At 37.4% G+C, this 18483-nt stretch overlaps 1 protein-coding gene across 9 annotated transcripts in view; it reads right to left on the bottom strand.

Annotated features, from left to right (window-relative positions):
* Positions 1 to 18483, bottom strand: part of CHD9 (chromodomain helicase DNA binding protein 9) — an 86537-nt gene that overhangs the window by 35330 nt on the left and 32724 nt on the right. For 8 of the 9 annotated variants that reach the window (XR_012582506.1, XM_074551213.1, XM_074551217.1 and 5 more), the window contains 7 exons: positions 17071 to 17405; positions 7484 to 7595; positions 4180 to 4329; positions 2997 to 3065; positions 2856 to 2911; positions 1466 to 1583; positions 863 to 949 (listed from right to left, as the gene is read on the bottom strand). Coding sequence is in view for 8 of the 9 variants with exons in the window: in XM_074551213.1 (XP_074407314.1) it covers positions 863 to 949; positions 1466 to 1583; positions 2856 to 2911; positions 2997 to 3065; positions 4180 to 4329; positions 7484 to 7595; positions 17071 to 17405 (927 nt within the window). In the remaining variant the exon portion in view is untranslated. Of the gene's footprint in view, positions 1 to 862; positions 950 to 1465; positions 1584 to 2855; positions 2912 to 2996; positions 3066 to 4179; positions 4330 to 7483; positions 7596 to 17070; positions 17406 to 18218; positions 18443 to 18483 lie in introns of those variants that run through there. The other variant, XM_074551219.1, reaches the window with a different exon arrangement.

Raw genomic sequence — 18483 nt, 5'->3', positions numbered from 1 at the left:
CTTGATGAAAAACATACAGAATAAAAAGGAACCAAAGTAGATCATCTTACTTAGATTCAAGATGTAAATATTTAAAAACCAAATAGAGATTCATCCTTCCAGAAGCTGAGGGGAAAGTCTTATGACAACACATTTTTTCTAAAAATTTAATAATGACAAATCTGCTGCATACAATGAAAGTCATTCTAACTCTCAACTCTTAGGAAGATTAATGAAGAAATCGCTGGGTAAAGGTCTGCTCATTTTGCTATCCACACAAGCAGAATAAGCATTATAGATATTCCAACAGCCTTAATCAACAACTTTCTTCTCAGTCTGTGATCTCCACTGTTCTCAGACTTTCTGAATTTTGGTAATTTAATTGCTTGACTTGCTTTTCTGTTTTCTTTTTAATCTCAGAATGTTTTTGTTGTGTAATAGCTTTCCAGAAGAAGTATTTTAAATTTAAAAAATGAGTTTTGATAAACACAGAGGGAATGGTTCACTGGTGGCCATCAATGCACTTCAAATCACTGGCTGCCTAAAGCTTTTATTACCAGTGACCCTATTCCACTATCAGAGACAAGACAGTATATGGGATCAGCCTTTTGATGGAACTCACAAGACAATTATTGAGCCTGACATTTATGTCAGTCAATAGCTAAGCTTTGCCTACTATGACCTATTAATACTTATAAAAATATAAGCTATTAAATGCTGACTTGTCTTTCAAATCCACAGGTAGCACAGGCCAGGACAAGACTGTCATGTCTCATTTAAATTATTACTGAAGCTTTAAAATCATTAAAGTGTTACTCTGAGATCTGATAAAATTACAATTTTCAAACCTGGAGCATCCTGACTTGCTTTAAGACACCCTTACCTCACCAGTGTCTTTGTCTTCACAAAGAGACACTTCCAATACCCGGTCTACCTCAACATAGTCAGGATTAAAAGGTTCCTCTTCCATCTGCAGTGAAAGATGAATAAAATCAGTAGAGAGGCAAAAACAGTTGGTATTTGCTAAAACTTGGTCTAATTATACACAAAATAATTTGGTAGCTGGAAATTACTGGGGTTTTTGCACAGACCTTAAATTCCACACCAGCCCCCTGCACACACTCCCTTGGTTTTCTTGGGCAACTCTCACTGAAAGAGGGATTTGACCCCAGATCTCTGGGATAAAGTGCTGTCCTGTGGAAATCCTAGAGAAACCAGCCATACTGACACAATCCTTCCCTCCTTACCACTTCTAAGTAGTTACTCAACCAATCCCACTTTTAGACCATGTAAGTCAGGTTAGTTCAGTGACTCCAGAAGACTTGCACTTTACATTTCATTAAATAACCCACTCCCTGGTGCAAACCACACCAATGGTTCATCTTTGGTTCCTAACAATCAGCTCTTTTATATAAAAGCAAACTACTACTCACAATTTTACACGAAAAAAAAAAAAAAGCTTATTTAATTTTTATTTCATACTCACATCTGCAAAAAAGTGAGCTCTTTGTGCTTTCCTTACTTTGAACCGCTTTATTTTCTGCTGGATTCTTTTATCCTTTAAAAGCTGTTGTTCTGTGGCCCACTCACAGTGGAGATATGAGCTAAAATCACAGAGATTGACATTAACACATTGGTGAAAGCAAAAGCTTACTATCTATTTTTAATATACAGTTAAAATAACAGAATCCACCATAAAGATCAAAGATTTAGTCTTCCAAATAATCATGTTGCAGCACCTCGTTAAGGCAATGTTTTTTAGATTAAATATGTGAAAGTCTGTAGATTCACAAATTTCTTTCATGTGTCCAAAGAAGAGAAACAAGCTGATTTCAAGTGAGCTTAAAAAAATCAAGTTTGAAATTTGACACCTCTATTAAAAAGCACCCAGAGATTTAAGTTACTTCCTATTTTAGATCTGGTTTTCCCATGTATCTCCTGTGGCCCTCTCTCAGTGCTGATCACAGAGCTCAGCCCACGGGAGGCTCAGCAGGAGCAGCAGAGGGACCTGCCCTGGGCTGGGCTGGGGCAGCAGCATCTCCCTGGCCCCAGGAGAGCCCTTCTGAAATTACAGAAGTACACATATTTCTTCCTCACACCCCTTTTTTAGTGTATTTCCATCATTTTTTAAGCTTTCTAAAGATATGCTAGAAATAAGGCACAGCTGGGGATTACTCATCCTCGGATGAAAAGACAGATTTTGCCCTTTCAGAAAAACACAAGGTAAATGGTCTCCAACAACATGTGGAAGTAGAGTCTAAAAAAAAGTTACATTTATTATAGCAAAAATCGGATTAAATTATTCACATATGTAAAATTTAAAATAAGCTTTGATTTTCAGCATCAAGAATTGAATAGTGACAGGAAAACAGATATGAAGTTTAAAACAAAATATGGGAAAATTTTTTTATTTTCTGCTTTTGATGTAAATTTATTTCTATCACAGTTTTTTTCTTTTTTTTTGAAACAATTAAGTCCAATTACTACATTAGCATCTCCTAAATTCATGACACTGTAACTCTAATCTATGTCCACAAAACACCTCTGATTTAAATTCATGAAATTAAAATTTGCCTCAGGGATATAGCCCCCGATGAAATTAATAAACATATCTTCTAATCTCATAAATATCTTTTATAAAAAATTCTGTTCTTTGACAGATAAAGGCTGCTAGCTTATTGGACAGTGCTGGTTCCAAAATCTTCATAGTTTTAATATTATCACTACCATACTACAGATTTTTAGAAATTTAAAGATTAAATTGGTAAAGAAAAATCTCAGTCGATGACAAAATAACCTTCAAGCAATACAAAACCTGAGTACATAAATATGATATAAAACAGTTCAGTCAACACATTCAACTCTTTCATACTTACTAGTTCTTGTATTTTACAAAAAACTCTTCTGTGTCTACTGTCATCCCTGCAGATACCTGGAAAAGGAAATTCAGAAGAAATGTAAAATGATAGATGCCCCCTTTATTAAATAAACTATTTTATCCCGTGACAATCACTTACTTCTTTCTTTATTACCCTGGAGGATAAGATTTTGTCTACAATTGCTGCATCTTCTTCACTTGGATTTTCCTATAAAGACATGAAAACAGTGATATTATAAAACTGCAGTACCAGCCCTCTCTCTCTCTCAGGCTTAAAACCTTCAACCACATGTGGCTTGTCAGAAGATGAGCAATAAAGGTAAATTTGACCTCCACCACCAGCTTTCCCTAACAGGCTGGGAGTAAAATTTAAAATCCCCAAAGGGTTATGTGCAGAATTACAGCTAGTCTGGCATTTCCAAACAGCATCAGCTGCAGTGCTCACCTGCCAAACACACTCAGTGCAAGCACTGGGGATTCTGCTGCTTGCCAGACACTGGGAACGCCCTGCTGAGCTAAACTGATGCACTGGACACAGCCAGAACTCAGAAACTGGAGAAAAACTGACAGGTGGAAAAAGAGAGAAGAAACCCAGCATGTGCCAAACTCAGTCTGATCCTGCACTGTGCACACAGGCACCAAACACGCTGTGGGATCAGGGGGAGGGGGCTGTGGCTGAGATGAGGCACAGGAGGGACTGCAGGGCTCTGCCACAGCTGGGGCTGGGGCCCCAGAGACAGAGGGGATCTGCACAAGCTGCTTGCAATAGCCAGTCACCTTCCCTCTCATCTGGTTTGTTCCCAATTATATCACCATTCTCCTTCCCCTACAACTCCTGGCACTCTTTCAAGCCATAAACTCCTTTTTCCTGTTTCTTCCCTGCCACTCTGTTTACCTTGAATGGCTCGACAGTAAGTTTGAGTCTCCAGTGGAACAGTGAAGTGTAAACCTGAAAGGCTTGTGGGGAGAGGACAAGTGTCCTTTTTAAATACCTCAGTAAGCAGAAAATCCCCCAAATAATTTGGTGCTTCTCTAAGTCACGGTAACATCAGAACAGAGCTTTTTCATATGCCTATGCCACATAAAACATTACTTGAACTATATTCATCCTTCATCTTATGCTTAACTTCAATTAAGTAAACAGATGTTTGGAACACAAAAAAATAGTAAAAGATAATTTCTTTCAGTTTTCAAGATCTTAGCAAAATGTCACACTAGACTGGAGCTTAGAAATAATAATGTATTCCAAGGTAGGAGCTTTATTCATTGAACTACCTGAGACAAATACAAAGTTCCCAGAGACCAAGCCAATTTTTACTTACCACAAATAATTGTAAAGGCTGTTCAGCAGACAAAGGGGCAGAATTCTTCTTGATTTTAACAGAAACTTTAGCTGCTTCTTCTTCTGATTGTTTCCCTTCTCCTTCTTCAGAGTATTTTTTCCTTTTAACTTGACGATTTGATCTTCTCTTCTGCCACACAGGAAAAAGGAAAGAGATGGAGGTTTTACCCAAAATTTCCCCTAACCTGAGCTGCGTGTTCAGGGACACTCTAAGCAATACTTCAGCTGTACCTATAACCAAAGGTCAATATCTGATAACAAACATGAAATAAAACCCTGTGATGCACTTATGTTCAACTAATTAAACTGTTATTTTCTCCTTCAGGTAAGCATACTATACATTTACTTTTAGGGTTCAAAAGTAAACATGAAACACTCTTTTCAGGGTATGGGAGCAAAGCTGATACATAACAGATCTCCCACCAGCATCAGTATTTCAACAGTGATTTCCCAACACAGTGTAACAGCAGAGTGTTACCATCCCTCCATCAGGGGGACAGATATAAAATAAGCTGATGTGTCTCTACTAAATGGTGCTGTACCAAAAATTATGAAGGTTTCACAAGATCATATTGGTCAGACTGCTGATGAAATCTGACATGATGGCAAATAAAGCCTGTTGCTTTGTTGATGTCTGTATTTTCTCCTCCACCTCCATCAGGCTGGTTCAACAGCATTATACAGTTACTTTGCAGTTTCTCTCTCTAACCTTCCATTCTGGTTTCTGCAAGAATCTGAGGGCAACAAATTCCAGCTGAAGAAATAATGTTCAGTCAAAGAAAATAATTCCCTCTCACTCACAGTTTCAAATACTTAAGATTATTAGAATATTGCATAACATTTCCTAGCCCTCAGTACCAACATGAGACATTGTCTATTTAACCATAAGATTAATTTGTAAATTGGATTCAGTGGATAAAAATAGCAGTATCAAACTAGTCAGCTAACATTTGAAAACACTATAATCTGCTTTAGAGAACTGATCATCACAAAAATGAAAACAGCAAAACAAAACTGTCTCTACAAAACAAATTTATTATATTGAGCTACAAAGAAAAAAAGGTATTTTTGTGCAAAAAAATCCACTGCAGCTCGTAATGTTATATTACACTGCAGTACTCAGCTGGGAGAACAAGTTGTGAAGAGGACAAAACCCTAAATCCTGTGGTCACAATGGCTTCTGCAGAGCAGCTATTAAGTAACAGTGAGATTGCAGCACAGGAACTTTTCTTCCTGACTGTTAATTCAGCCTTGGTCTGGCTGGGATCTGGTAAATGTCGTAGCTGTACTTTTAACTACACTGCAAAAACTGAGCAGTAACCTATGGGTACAGCACAAGTCCAAGAAGGGCTGTGACCATTCCTCCAGAGAAGCTGCAAAAATGAAGCTCCTTCATGGGCTTTCCACAGTTATGTACATTAACTGTTCTTCCATAATGTGTATGGTGTTAGGTGTTATCACCAAAAGGAATTTCTAATGTAAGGACACACTAATGGCACATTATACTTAAATCAATAATAGTTTGCAGACAGAAGTAGGTTTAAAAAAAAAAAAAAAAAGCCAGGTAATATGAGCAATGCAAGATTATGTAACTGGCATTTTCAATTCTTCTCACTATGTCTTTTCTTAAAGTATGAAGTGATTAGCAAAACATCAACATATGTTCTCCAACAGATTAATACATAATCTGAGCTGTTTGGAAAAAAACTTTTGTATTTCCCTGAGCTGAGAACTAAGGCCATAAACAAATGGCTCTAAGACAAAAAATGAAGTAGCACCACACATTAAAAATAAAAAATAGTTTAAAAAAACCTGTCTATTTAAGGAAGACACTTGATGTGAAACTAAGCATACAAAATGAATTAGGGGGAAAAAAGGCCTAAAATTGCCCCCCAGAGCTTTGAAGCAGCTATTTGCAACAGAAATTAGAAACAGCTCTTTAAAAATAAAATCATGAACGTATTCAAAAACTAAAGAGCAAATGAATTAATGAAGTAAAGCAATTTATGTCTTTCCTGCTTCTCCCCAGCTCCTTCAAAGAGAGCAGGGCAATGCTGTGACATTCTGCAATAAAAGTTACTTCCCCCTCATGCCATCTCTACCCTCTTTTCCCTTCACACCAGGAGCAGGTGATTTCATGACACTCCCAGGAAAGAACTGATCTTCCATCTTTTATATTACATTTGTTGGCCTATAAATTCATGTTTATCTGATAACAGAACATGACTGAAAAGTTACAGATCCTTTCAGGTAACCTCTACCTAGGACAAGCTATCACTTCAGTAATGAGCAGTCATTCTGGGAAATGGCTTCTGATCCCTTTTCCCCTCCAGCATTATTATCTGTGCAACACCAGAGGGCAATTCAGTATCTCATAATTGTTTTTTGACAACTATCATCAACTAATGCAATTAATTTTTACTCAACAGCACCTTATTGTGAATACTGATTTTGCCTCTGTGGATGAAACTACCACAGGATAAAAACCTGTGCACTTCCAGCACATAACCTTATGTTAGCGGAGACTGCCCTAAAGCAAGAAGTTGTAATTCTGTTACTAATGCAAACATAAATAGAATATAATCTCTTCTCAACAGTTCATGTTTCTTTGTGCACAAGTTATACAAATAATTAGCTAAGTTACTGTTGTTTCAGGGCAATCTATGAAAAAACTGCAGAAAGTAAGCTACAAGAGTCATTCCCTTGAGGGACTTGACCACTTCAATTCTTCATTGGGCATTTCCTTCAGAAACACTCCACAAGCAACTAGAGCCTATCAGCATATTGATCACTGCTGCCTTCAGATCCCACACTGCAAGAAATCTGTTCTTCCAGTTTCTACAGAAGCAGAGCTCAGGGAAAAAAAAACCACATTAAAGCTTGAAACAACCCTTTTAAAAGTTCTCAAAGAGCCAACTTCACTGATAAATGCCCTGTCTGTTAGGAAATCTCTGCATTTTCACACTCAGCCAAAGAAAGGATCAGGTCTAACTGCCAGCTCAGTGTAAGTACTCACAGTCTCAAATCTATGGGCTCCTGCTCTGAAATGCAACAGATACAAGCAGGGCACTGATGTCCCATTACGGAAAAGGGACTCTGCCCTGTAGGATGCTCTGATTTTCAACTGAGAGAAGTGGCTGACGATGAAAAGTTCCATCTATGAGACACACAGAAGTGTGAGAGTAACTGACACTGCAGCCAAGGAACTGTAACTTTCTGGAGACAGGGCAAAAAACATCTGGACATAACACACAGAAATCTATCAAGGAATGCCAACTACTTACCTGCGAGTCTTCATCTTTCAGGGGCCGCTGTGGAGTCTGCTTAGCATCAGACAATTCATCTGAAGATTCGTTTTTCCTTTTCTGCTTTTTGCCCAGTGTGATGATCAGCTTTCTGTCAGAAACAAAACCCCAGCCCCTGAGTGAATGCTGTACACCAGTGTGTAACTTCAGGAGCAAATTACCAGCAATCCCCGTATTCTCAACATAAAACTCAACAGCACTGGCTGAAAAATGAGCAATAGGTCTCAAATACCTTACAGCACACAGTGCTGTTCTACAGTGTTAGTGAGCTTTTTACAGTTACCTTGCTATCACAAATTCCTAATTATCATGTACATTTTAAATCTTTACATGAGAAACAAAAATACAAAATCCAACATTTAAACCAACTGAGTGGTAAACTACACAAAGTTAGCAAAAATATCATCTGCAGATGACAACACTAAATGATTTATCATAAAAAATTACCACTACAAAATGTAGCATCCCTTATTTTTACTTAGAAAAATTGACTGTGGAGAACAATCTAAAAATCACCCAAAGCTGTCTGACATGCAAAACTTTTATGCTTAACTAAGTCATTCAATGGTAAAAATAAGGGAATTCAACAAATCTTTTTTGTCCTTAGGAAAAAAGAAAAGCTATATCCAAAACCTGGTAGTTTTATCTGTAAGTAATCTTAGAACCTATCAGAGTATGTTAAGAACCCTCATTGTGCTGAATAAATTAGTTAAACTCTAATGAAAAAGCACCAATTATTCCTCTGTTTGGATTTTAAAATTACACTGTAAATCATCAGATTTGTTTCTAACTAAAGGGCGTAAAAATATTTTTCCATATTTGAAATGTGCCAAATACACTTATTTAAATGTGTTTACAGAGGCATAATTGTAGAATGACAAACTAGTCAAGAAAATCACAGAGAGCTGTCCTAAAATATATATTTCATATGGTCTCTTATGATTAGATCTGTAACAGAAAATGAGGAGAGTGTTTCAGCATACAAGTGCTTCTGCCATGTCACAAACAAATTAAGCACAAGATCTTAGTCTTTATACAGACAATACAAGTTATTTTACAGCATTTAACATCAAATAAATTGGTCAGCTGATGAGAACACTATTGGTGAGAATGTAATGGTTGAAACACAACTCATTTACTTCTCTTTGCAAGTGTTCAAACAAGAGAACACATAAATATTTACTATGTCCAGACTAACAGTTCGTGTGGAACATAAGCATGTTAAATTACCAAAATATTAGGCAAAGTTTAAGCAGCATTGCTTACAAAAGACTGCAGGTATAACTTCAGAAGCCAGGAATATTTGCATGGCTTTTCAATATTTAATCACTATGTGTGTTCAGTGGAAAGGCTAAAATGGGTTTTTTCCACTCCAATTTTTTTTCACTTTTAGCACAAAGTGAACAGCACTGATGGATGCAGGCTGAAATGAGGCTGTAGTCAGCATAATCACAGAGATTCTTATTCACAAGTAAATTCTGGTCCTTGGCTTTTCATTAGGTGTTCTCAGTTTAATTATTACTTAGAAAACATGTTTCATAATCACAGGAAATAATTTCAGCAATGAACACACTGGTTTCCCTACTGACTTCAAGGTTAGTTTGGGCATTTTTTCCCCTCGCTTTTCAAGCTCTGATTAGGAATCATGTTGCTTTTTTTCTTGGTTTTTATTTTAAGACTTGTATTCTTGGGTATTTGTCCAATATGACACTTTCTGGTGATGGACTTGGATAATAATTTTTTCCATTTTTATCTCACTTTGTTTCATAAAATTTAAGTGTTACATTAGCACTTGTCACTAATATGTCAAATCAGCTAATATATTCCAAAATGATGCAGACAAGGCACATTGTGATTGACCTTCTGAAACTGTTGTTAAAAGGAATTCTGGATGCTAAAATTTAATGTGCATTTAAAGGAAAAGCTGGTAAACTTAGGAGAATTTCCTAGAAGATCATTCATGGAACAATATCCACCCCACCAAGTCCCTGGTTTGCACCTTTAGGGTTTGGAAAAATGGTAGGAAGTATCAATATATTTTTTCCCTGCTCTTAAATTCTTTCAAAGAAAAAGGATAGCTGAAAGTTCTTTAATTAAGCAAGTGTTAAGACACAAGCCAAGCTGGAAGAGGTCTCAGGAAGACCTGTGGTTCCTACTCAAGGCCAACTTCAGAGTTCTTTGATGTTGCTCAGCCCAGTTAAGTTCCACTGATCTCCAAGGCTGACAGCTGGCAGGTACCTGGGCAATCTGTTCCAAATTTTGATCCTCTTTTGTGAAATGGTAGATTAAAACAATTCTTAAATGCATGCTGCTGTATTAAATATTTGTATCTGTGCAACCAGAGCTCATTTTCACCTCATGCACTACTGTTTACTATTTTAAGCTCAAGGATGCTTTAGCATTCAAAAACCACAACATTAAGGGATATAGGGTTTCTATGGGTTCTAGTGGTACCCACTGAATAGCTGAGGATTTAAAGGACCTTCTGTTTTAAAACATGGGCTATTTTGTGATTAGACTGCTCTAGCTACGTCTTCCCTTGCACATTTGTTCCTCTCCTTTTCTTAATTTTTGTCCCTCCTTGGGCTCACCTCTTGCTCTGCCCCTGCACCCTACACACAATATTCCATTTGTCAGCTTTTGTATCTTTGAGCTTGCATTCCCCATCCCCAGTACTTCACAGGCTTCTCCCTGAAATTTCCTGCACATCTCTGCATGCTGCAGATCAGAATGTTTCTTCCTCTACGTGGATATGGTGCCAATGACAGGAACAAATGCAGTTTTACTTCTTTCTGATCCAGTGCCCAGAATCACAATGCTCCTTGCTATCAGAAGTTGCTGAACAACAGTATGGTGCTAAAGTCATACATTTCTATCAGTAAAAATGCAATCTGCTCATATTTTAGCCAAAAACTTCTAAAAAAATCTGCTATGTGAAAACAATGATTTTCAGAAGCTTGTAAACTGGATCAATTCTGTGAGAAATTTTCATTGAGCGAACAAGTTCTCTTGCCAGTTTATAAATCTCTGCATGAAAGCATAAAGATCCTTGGCTAAAATCCCTTTTTCCACCCTGAAACAAACTGTTCTGAACAGAAACTATCTATTCTGTTTCTATGAAAAGTTAACAGCACACTGTAGACATGGAATAAATAATATCACCAGACTCCACTCCAATTTCACTTTTTCTTGCCTTTTTCAATTCATATTTTTTCTTATTACATAACAACTATAAATATTTCAACAATTAGACGTTGCAGATTTCTTCATTACGTATTTTCTTCTTCTATAATTATAAACTAAAGATGCAGAGAAACTTACACCACAAAAAAGGTTTAAAAAGAAGATTCCTCATGAGCCAGTAATACTTCTGATCCTTAGCACAGGACTCCTACCACGCTTTAAAGCTACCAATAACCACTATTTAAAGAGCATTGCAACTTCTCTCTTTTAAATGAAAACCAGTAAGAATGTGCTCCCTTCCCCTTCTGTTTCATAGCAGGGAACACGACGGAAACACTGCCAGTACTCTGAACAGCTTTAAAGTGATAAACACTTTTCAAAGCCTCCAAAGAATGAAAAAGGAAATATTAAAGAGGACAGAGAGAAAAAGGCAGCAAATACGTATTAGGCACGTCAGGAATAGGAAGTACAGCTGGCCTTTAATACATCATTCTACAGCAATTCTCCCAAAACCAAGTTACTAATTATTAGTGTCCAGAGTCACCACTCAGATATTATCATTTGTAGCCAAAGCACTTTGTTAAATTACTAACAATAATACTCCTACGTTATCAATAGCATTAGCAATTCTTTATCACTAGAAACTTTGCTAAAAATATAAAGAAGTTTCCTTGACAAGATACTGTAGCCTCTTGAATGAGAGTTAATTTGCTGGTATAAAACCATTTTCTCTCTTTCACCTTTTATATGTTTCATAAATAATACTAACACAGTAATATTAGCCACTGTCTCCTTCTCCAGTTGTATTTCCAATTAGTAACTTCTGGACTGTGCACAGATTTTAAAGCACTCCTAATAGTCTTTTTGGAACCATCACTCAGTTCCAGCTCACACTACATTGAAACAATAATGCCAAATAATAAACAAAATGACATCCCAGAAGAATGGCCAAACCTTGAATTTATTGCCATTTTAATCAGGACCCAAGATAATGACCTTAACGGATCTAAGAGAACTCAAGATTCAGCGAGCACCCCTTCTTTCTTAGCACAGAGCTGTTCCCCAGCCCCTGCCCGGCTGGCAGGGACCAGGGGACAATGCCAGTTAATGTGGACAATGCCAGTTAATGGGGACAATGCCAGTTAATGTGGACAATGCTAGTGAACAGGGGACAATGCCAGTTAACAGGGGACAATGCCAGTTAACAGGGGACAATGCCAGTTAACAGGGGACAATGCTAGTGAACAGGGGACAATGCTAGTTAACAGGGGACAATGCCAGTTAATGGGGACAATGCCAGTTAATGGGGACAATGCTAGTTAACAGGGGACAATGCTAGTTAACGGGGACAATGCCAGTTAATGGGGACAATGCTAGTGAACAGGGGACAATGCCAGTTAATGTGGACAATGCTAGTTAACAGGGGACAATGCCAGTTAATGGGGACAATGTTAGTGAACAGGGGACAATGCTAGTGAACAGGGGACAATGCCAGTTAATGGGGCCAATGCCAGTTAATGGGCACAATGTCAGCTAACAGGGGACAGTGCCATCCCCTGCCCCAGCTGGAGGCACCTCCCCAGCAGCAGCGCCAGACCCAGCTCCTCCCCAGCCCTCTCCCCTGGGCTCCTGAGGCAGCACCTGAGTTTAGGAGGGTTTCAAACCACCTTAACACTCTTAGATCAACAAGCAAAGATTATCTGTCAGGGCGCTGGGTTTTAAGGCTGTTTGTTAACAGTATTTGTGAGACCTGCTTCGAGGTACAAGGCATCAAGGAGAGTCGCTCATTTCAGCAGTGCACAGCATCACATCCCACTTGCTGGATTCATTGCTACATAATTCAAGGATTAATGAACAAAATCCACCAGTGCTCTTTTAACACATGAGATAATACAGCCATTTCTGGCAGCAGTTTTGAACTGAAGGACTGCCACTCTGACTCAAGCATTTGTAAATTGAGTTCTTAGAATTTGGGGGACTTATTTATTTAAACTATGCTGTGATTAAGAAAAAAGAAATTACCTAAATGTATTCAACTGATATTGTCCTTTACATCACCAGCGCAGAGCTGTTGCTTTTCATCAGGGCTGTGATATTTAATTTTATGTTTGAGTAGGTGGGAATACGTTGAGAGCTATAAAACCTAAATGCCAATCTACTTTTTTGAACAAGAGAATGTTCACAAATTCATAATTCTTCACATCAAGTGGTAAGAAGTAGACTTTTTAGATTAAATATGCATCACCTTAGATGGAAGAAGTAGAATCAATTAGAAAGAGCTTATAAATAGAAACAAGGTTTAAGCAAAAATATGAAAGGGCTTAAATAGATTCCTAAATGTCAACACACCTTGGTAAATAGCCAGGATACAAAGTGGTTCTGCTGTCTGCAGAGTAATTGTAAAGCAAATTTTGAAGAATTAACTTAATCAGTAATCAGTGCATAAAGCAAATTAGTTAACTTTGGTAATACTAAATATATTATACATACATTCTTCTAATAATTTCTGTCATAGCCTTATAATGTTATTGCTAATAATATAATTTAGTCATTTATCTTCACCAATTCTTATGGCACAGAAACTTTGCTAACCACAGAATCCAGTTCTAATGGACCTGACTGAAATTAATAAGCATTATTTCTCTGTCTTCACAGCTCCAAAAAGTAAAACCTTTACCTTCACCTTTAGAAAGAAACTACAGCCTGCCTAGAAAGTAGCTGCCAGCAATTTCTAACTAGCACTGATAAATTAGAATGAAAATTATGCTATAGATTTTTCCTGTACTTGTAGACCTCAGAGCATCACGAAGGAAAATATAAACAATTAACATGAAGCCATCAAACACAAACTGATGGTCTGAGCAGCAAAACCCAGGAACTCTTGGAAAGATCATCCTGCCCCTAAATTCAGACACAGTAGCTAACACTCATCTCCATCCCAGACGAGGGCTACTCCATTTCAGTAAAAGTTCTGCTGCATTACAATTTAAAGGACCTTTTTTTTTTAACTGATGGCCATCAGGCAATTTTATCAAGGCCTGCTCTGCAATTAGTGTTCCAGCTCTACAGTTCAACTGTAACTCTGAAAATCCTCCTCCAGAGCAACCCAGACCTTGCTACATAGAATAAAGCCCTGTAAGAGGTCAAAGTCTATGATCACAATCTAAATAAGAGTTTGCTGTTTGAGTTCTGGGCTACACAGGGTACAGCTGCGCTCCTACTGAACAGGCTGTGCTTGTTGTGAGCAGAGATATGAAAGAGCAGATTAAAATGGTTTCTCAAACATTTCTCAAAAGAAAACAAAAAATAATCAAGAAATCAATATATTTGTAACAGTTTCAGACAGCTCAGCTCTGTGTTGGCCTGCAAAAATGAAACCATTTGGGAGTCACCCAAAACATACATGTGACTTCAGATCTTCTCAAACACACCCAACCCTGCATCACCTCCTGCATTGCTCTGGCACTCCAAATCCAAACTGAAACAAGAGATTTACCAGTTCCTGGAAGTTAAATGAGTCTGCTATAGAAAACCCTGACTGAAAAGAAATTTATTCATCTGGGATGGATGTATTGCAGCAGACCTCCTTCTAAAATGAAACAGCAGATGCACCCAAACAAATTCTCTGCTACTGTTAAAAAGGTATACTTATCTTTTTTTTTTAATTGTAAAACTTTAGTGGTTTCAAGGTTTCACTCACAACTATATTGCTTGCAAAAAATTAGTTCATAATGGCCTCTAGCAGTTGGGAATTGTTTGCTTATCGTTTTAAAACATGAGGGGTTTCAGGTTTTGATTTCTGATTAAATGTAAGAAATGCCACATATACAAATATGTATACATATTTATATTATAAAGTTTTTCTCATTATTGATTGAAAGAAAAAATTGAAATTCTTTTTTTATCCCATTTTAAACAGATTTCAAAAATCTTTCCATCCAAAGAAAAAAAAACCATTGAACTGAGATCCTCCCTTCCTGCCCAATAAAGCTCTTGTCTTTTACAGGTATTATTTTAGCATAGTAAAATTTTCTCCCAAGATTCAGTCAAAGTTTATTTTAAGGTAATGAGAAAAATCAATGGAGCAACCCACACGCTTAAAAACCCAATCCTATTTTGTCTTAATGATTCCAAGGATGTGCTCAGATTCATTAAGAAATATTTTTTAAGAACAGAAGATAGGACAAAACCTTTACCAGAGCTTTAGTCTTCTAAACTCCTTATTCTTTAATTTTGGTTTTCTCTGAATAAAAAAAATTTATTAACCACAAAATTTTTTGAACCACGGTTTAAAAGACAGGTATAGTGATGTTGCAGTAATTATTCTGCTGTAATATCAGCAGTTACATTTGCATAGATAGCAGGGTTGATAAGAGTCTTCTTCTAAAAAATCAAGGCCTTATTGCAATTGCTGCTCTGCAAAATCCCTGGGGTATTCCTTGCTAAGCAGTTATTGTTTTATGTATTTCTATCAATAATACACAATAGTGCTAATTTAACACAACACATTAATTTGTTTGGATACAAAAATGAAGTATCTTGATGTCTCAAAGGATTTGATTTGCTGCTGTCCATCTAAATAAAATGGAATTCTGTAAATATGAATGGAAATCTGTAATATGCGTTGGTTTCAGAAGACTCTTCAGACCTGACTGCTCCATCTTTAGGTATTTATCCTTGATAATGAAAGCAAGACCTGGCAGCATGACTAAGTCAGCAGAATGCTACTGGGTATTAGCTGATCAAACTGGTAACTAATGGGGACACCAACCTTCACAGCTCAATGCAAAATGATGAAACATTGACAATAATTAAATGGGAGCTGCTCTAGCAGCCTGCCTGTACTCTGCATCAAACACAAACACCATAGGTAAAAACACAGTTTGAGAAATGTCTCTTTCTCATCTGACGCCGTCTGATGAAATCCTGAGAAGGGATCCTAAGTGATGTGCACAGCAAAGCATTTCACCAACACAAAACTGAGCGCACAACCATAAATTCTAGGTAACAGTTTACTTCTTTTTTCCATTTAAAAAAGTAAAAATATTATGGCAACCATGTAGTATATCAAAATGATATTATTTTGGCAGGTTTTGTCAATTACTTTTGTCCACAAGTATGAATAAAAAGCACACTAAGGACAAACCACAAGGTTTCATGAAAGTGACACTACCTGAACAACAGTGTAAGTTTTCTGATTAGACAGATCCACAAAACGTTTGTTACACAACATGAGTAAATTCAGAAACATGGAAGTGAAATCAACTTCACAAAAGTACACATCACAAAAGTACACCACCTTAAACTAGATGGAGAAAAAAAGAAAAGGAAGCACTGCTTAATGATTACAAGCAGCATCATATGCCAACACATAAACAGAACAGAAAGAAATTAACACCATGAAATTTCATGTTAAGAATGAAGTTGGGTACAGAGCAGTAACCTTCAAACTACAGGATAACTACTCAAAATTGTTTACTTCAATCATGTAAAAAAAACACTGATCTCTACAAGAAAAAGCAGAGATACAGACTGATTAAAAGAACATTCATTTCTGCTCCATACAGTAAAATATACATATGGATATGAGACATTTAAATTTCAGAGATATGCCAGTTAATATTTCTGCTATTGCAAAAAGAGCACAGATTTATGAAACTAAAATCAGACTGTAACTAAGATTTCTATTTAAAGTTCTGACTGATATATTTAATACTGGAAATCACACACTCTCCTTTAAAAGTAAACAGGCAACACAGGTTAGCTCTGGAGTTCCTGAAACCCCTGGAGCACTCCAAAAGCTCCTCACCCTAAGGTACCCACCCTGCTTGACCCAGCTGAGTCTGCAAAATATTTAAGAGGGCAGATTAAATTGATATGAGTGAAGACTACAAAATTCTTAGAATTTAATCTTTCCAGTATGTGCTTTACTTTTGATACATGTGATATCTGTAAGAATATTCTCATGTCTGCAAGTTCATTAAACTTCCAATTTCTCCCTGTGTAGTTTATTAAGCAGACTGTATTGAAGCTACATGCCAAAGTTGATAAAAACAGCATTTATAGTCCAGAAAAACTCAGTTTGGGGTTAGAAGGGTTTACAAAGCTAGACAGAAGGTATTTTGGTCTATGCTTCAAAGCGAATACAGAATATTTTAGAATCTGTATTGAAATAATTCCTTTCAAAACGACACTCCTACAGTGATTTTATCTAAAGAGAAAACAGAGCATTCTTGTTCCTGAATGAGAGAGTCCACACATGGACTTAATCAGGAAGAATTTTGTGTAGGCAGCAGAGGAGAACATTTTATTATCAGTAAGCAGTTTCCATTTTAATCAAGGATATACAGTCTGAAGAGAAGACAATGTTTTAATCTACTTACCCAATTTTTGTTTTCTCTTTAATTTTGGATGAGGAACCAGTTTTCGGCTTTTTAGTCTCCTTATCCTTTGGTTTGGATTTAACTTTTCTACCCTTCTTTTCCTCTTTTCCTTCAGCTGAAACACTGGGGAAGTTTTCAGGGCTCATTACTCGTGGAATGTTTCTCTCTCCTCTCTCTTTTGCCTTTGCAATTGCTTCGGATATTATGCGATTCGCCTTCTCTTGTTTACTTTCCGAGTCTGTTTTTTTCTTCTGCTTCTTTTCAGACATTCCCCTCACCTGGGTATTCTGCAACTTAGTATATGATCCTGAACCATCAGTCTTCTTGGAAGGAGGCTGTAGCAAGAAACAAAAAGTACATTAAATCCCTTTAAAGATAGAAAGAAAAAGTGCAAACATTTTTGGTAATTTTGGTGATATGCATTCTAAAAAAAATGTAACTGCCAGGGACTTATGTGGACACAAAAAATGAGGAATTCCACTTATACCACAGAATTGTGTGGGTTTCAAAATAACTACATCAATTGTTAGTTTTAAACAACCAATCCAAGTACTCAAAGTCAGTAAAAATTATCCTTCTGAAATTCTCTCAGCCGGCTCTCCACCTCTGTAATTAAAGAAACCAATCTTTAACCTTTGCAGTATTCCCATACATTTGACACACACATCCAACACCTCCAGTAAAATATGAAAAAGCAAAGAGCTCCCGAAGGTAACAGCATCAGTGTTTTGCCTTTGGTAGGAGAGCAGGTCCACAGTTCCCCTAAAGCAGATGAATGATCTACAGGACCAACTCGGCGATGAACACAACAGATGCTCGAACAACACCAAGATTAAAAAAGAGACAAAAGATAAAACCAAAACTAAAATTACACAGCTCTATATCCATAAACAGATCAGAAAGCAGCGTTTCCTTTATTTAGATCAACATACACTCCATGCCTCGGATAAAAGACGTAACTTGTTTTTATCTCCGGGGTTTTAATGCCCGTTTCATGGACGCAGAATTGTTTACGGGGCTGATGAGCTTCTCCTGCAGCCAGCCAGAAGACATGTTTTTGCTTTCCTCCCCTCCCCCTTTGAGGAATGGAAAGAATTTCCTATTCAAACACAAAACCCCAGCAGATAACAGTTATGTTACGTTCTCACCCGTAAATGCGCCTCTGCCTAGAGCAGGAAGAAAAGCCACCAGGAATTTCCAAACACATTTTCTGGGCAAACCCCGCGCACTTCCCGGGATTCATGTTCTAGAGGAGCCTCATGGGCGGCGGGGGCGGCAGGCAGGGATGGGGCCGCTCCCGATGCCACCTTAAAGCCCCGGGGCTGCAACAAACAGCCGGCCCCAGCTCGGGAACAGCTCAAGATGGCGATGCGGCTCCCGCAGCAGCAGCCAGTAATAAGGAAGGTTATTCAA

Source organism: Zonotrichia albicollis, chromosome 13 (assembly GCF_047830755.1).
Source record: "Zonotrichia albicollis isolate bZonAlb1 chromosome 13, bZonAlb1.hap1, whole genome shotgun sequence".
NCBI classification, from domain to species: Eukaryota; Metazoa; Chordata; class Aves; order Passeriformes; family Passerellidae; genus Zonotrichia; species Zonotrichia albicollis.
Note: the sequence above shows the minus strand (reverse complement) of the source record. Positions and strands in the feature narration are given on the sequence as shown.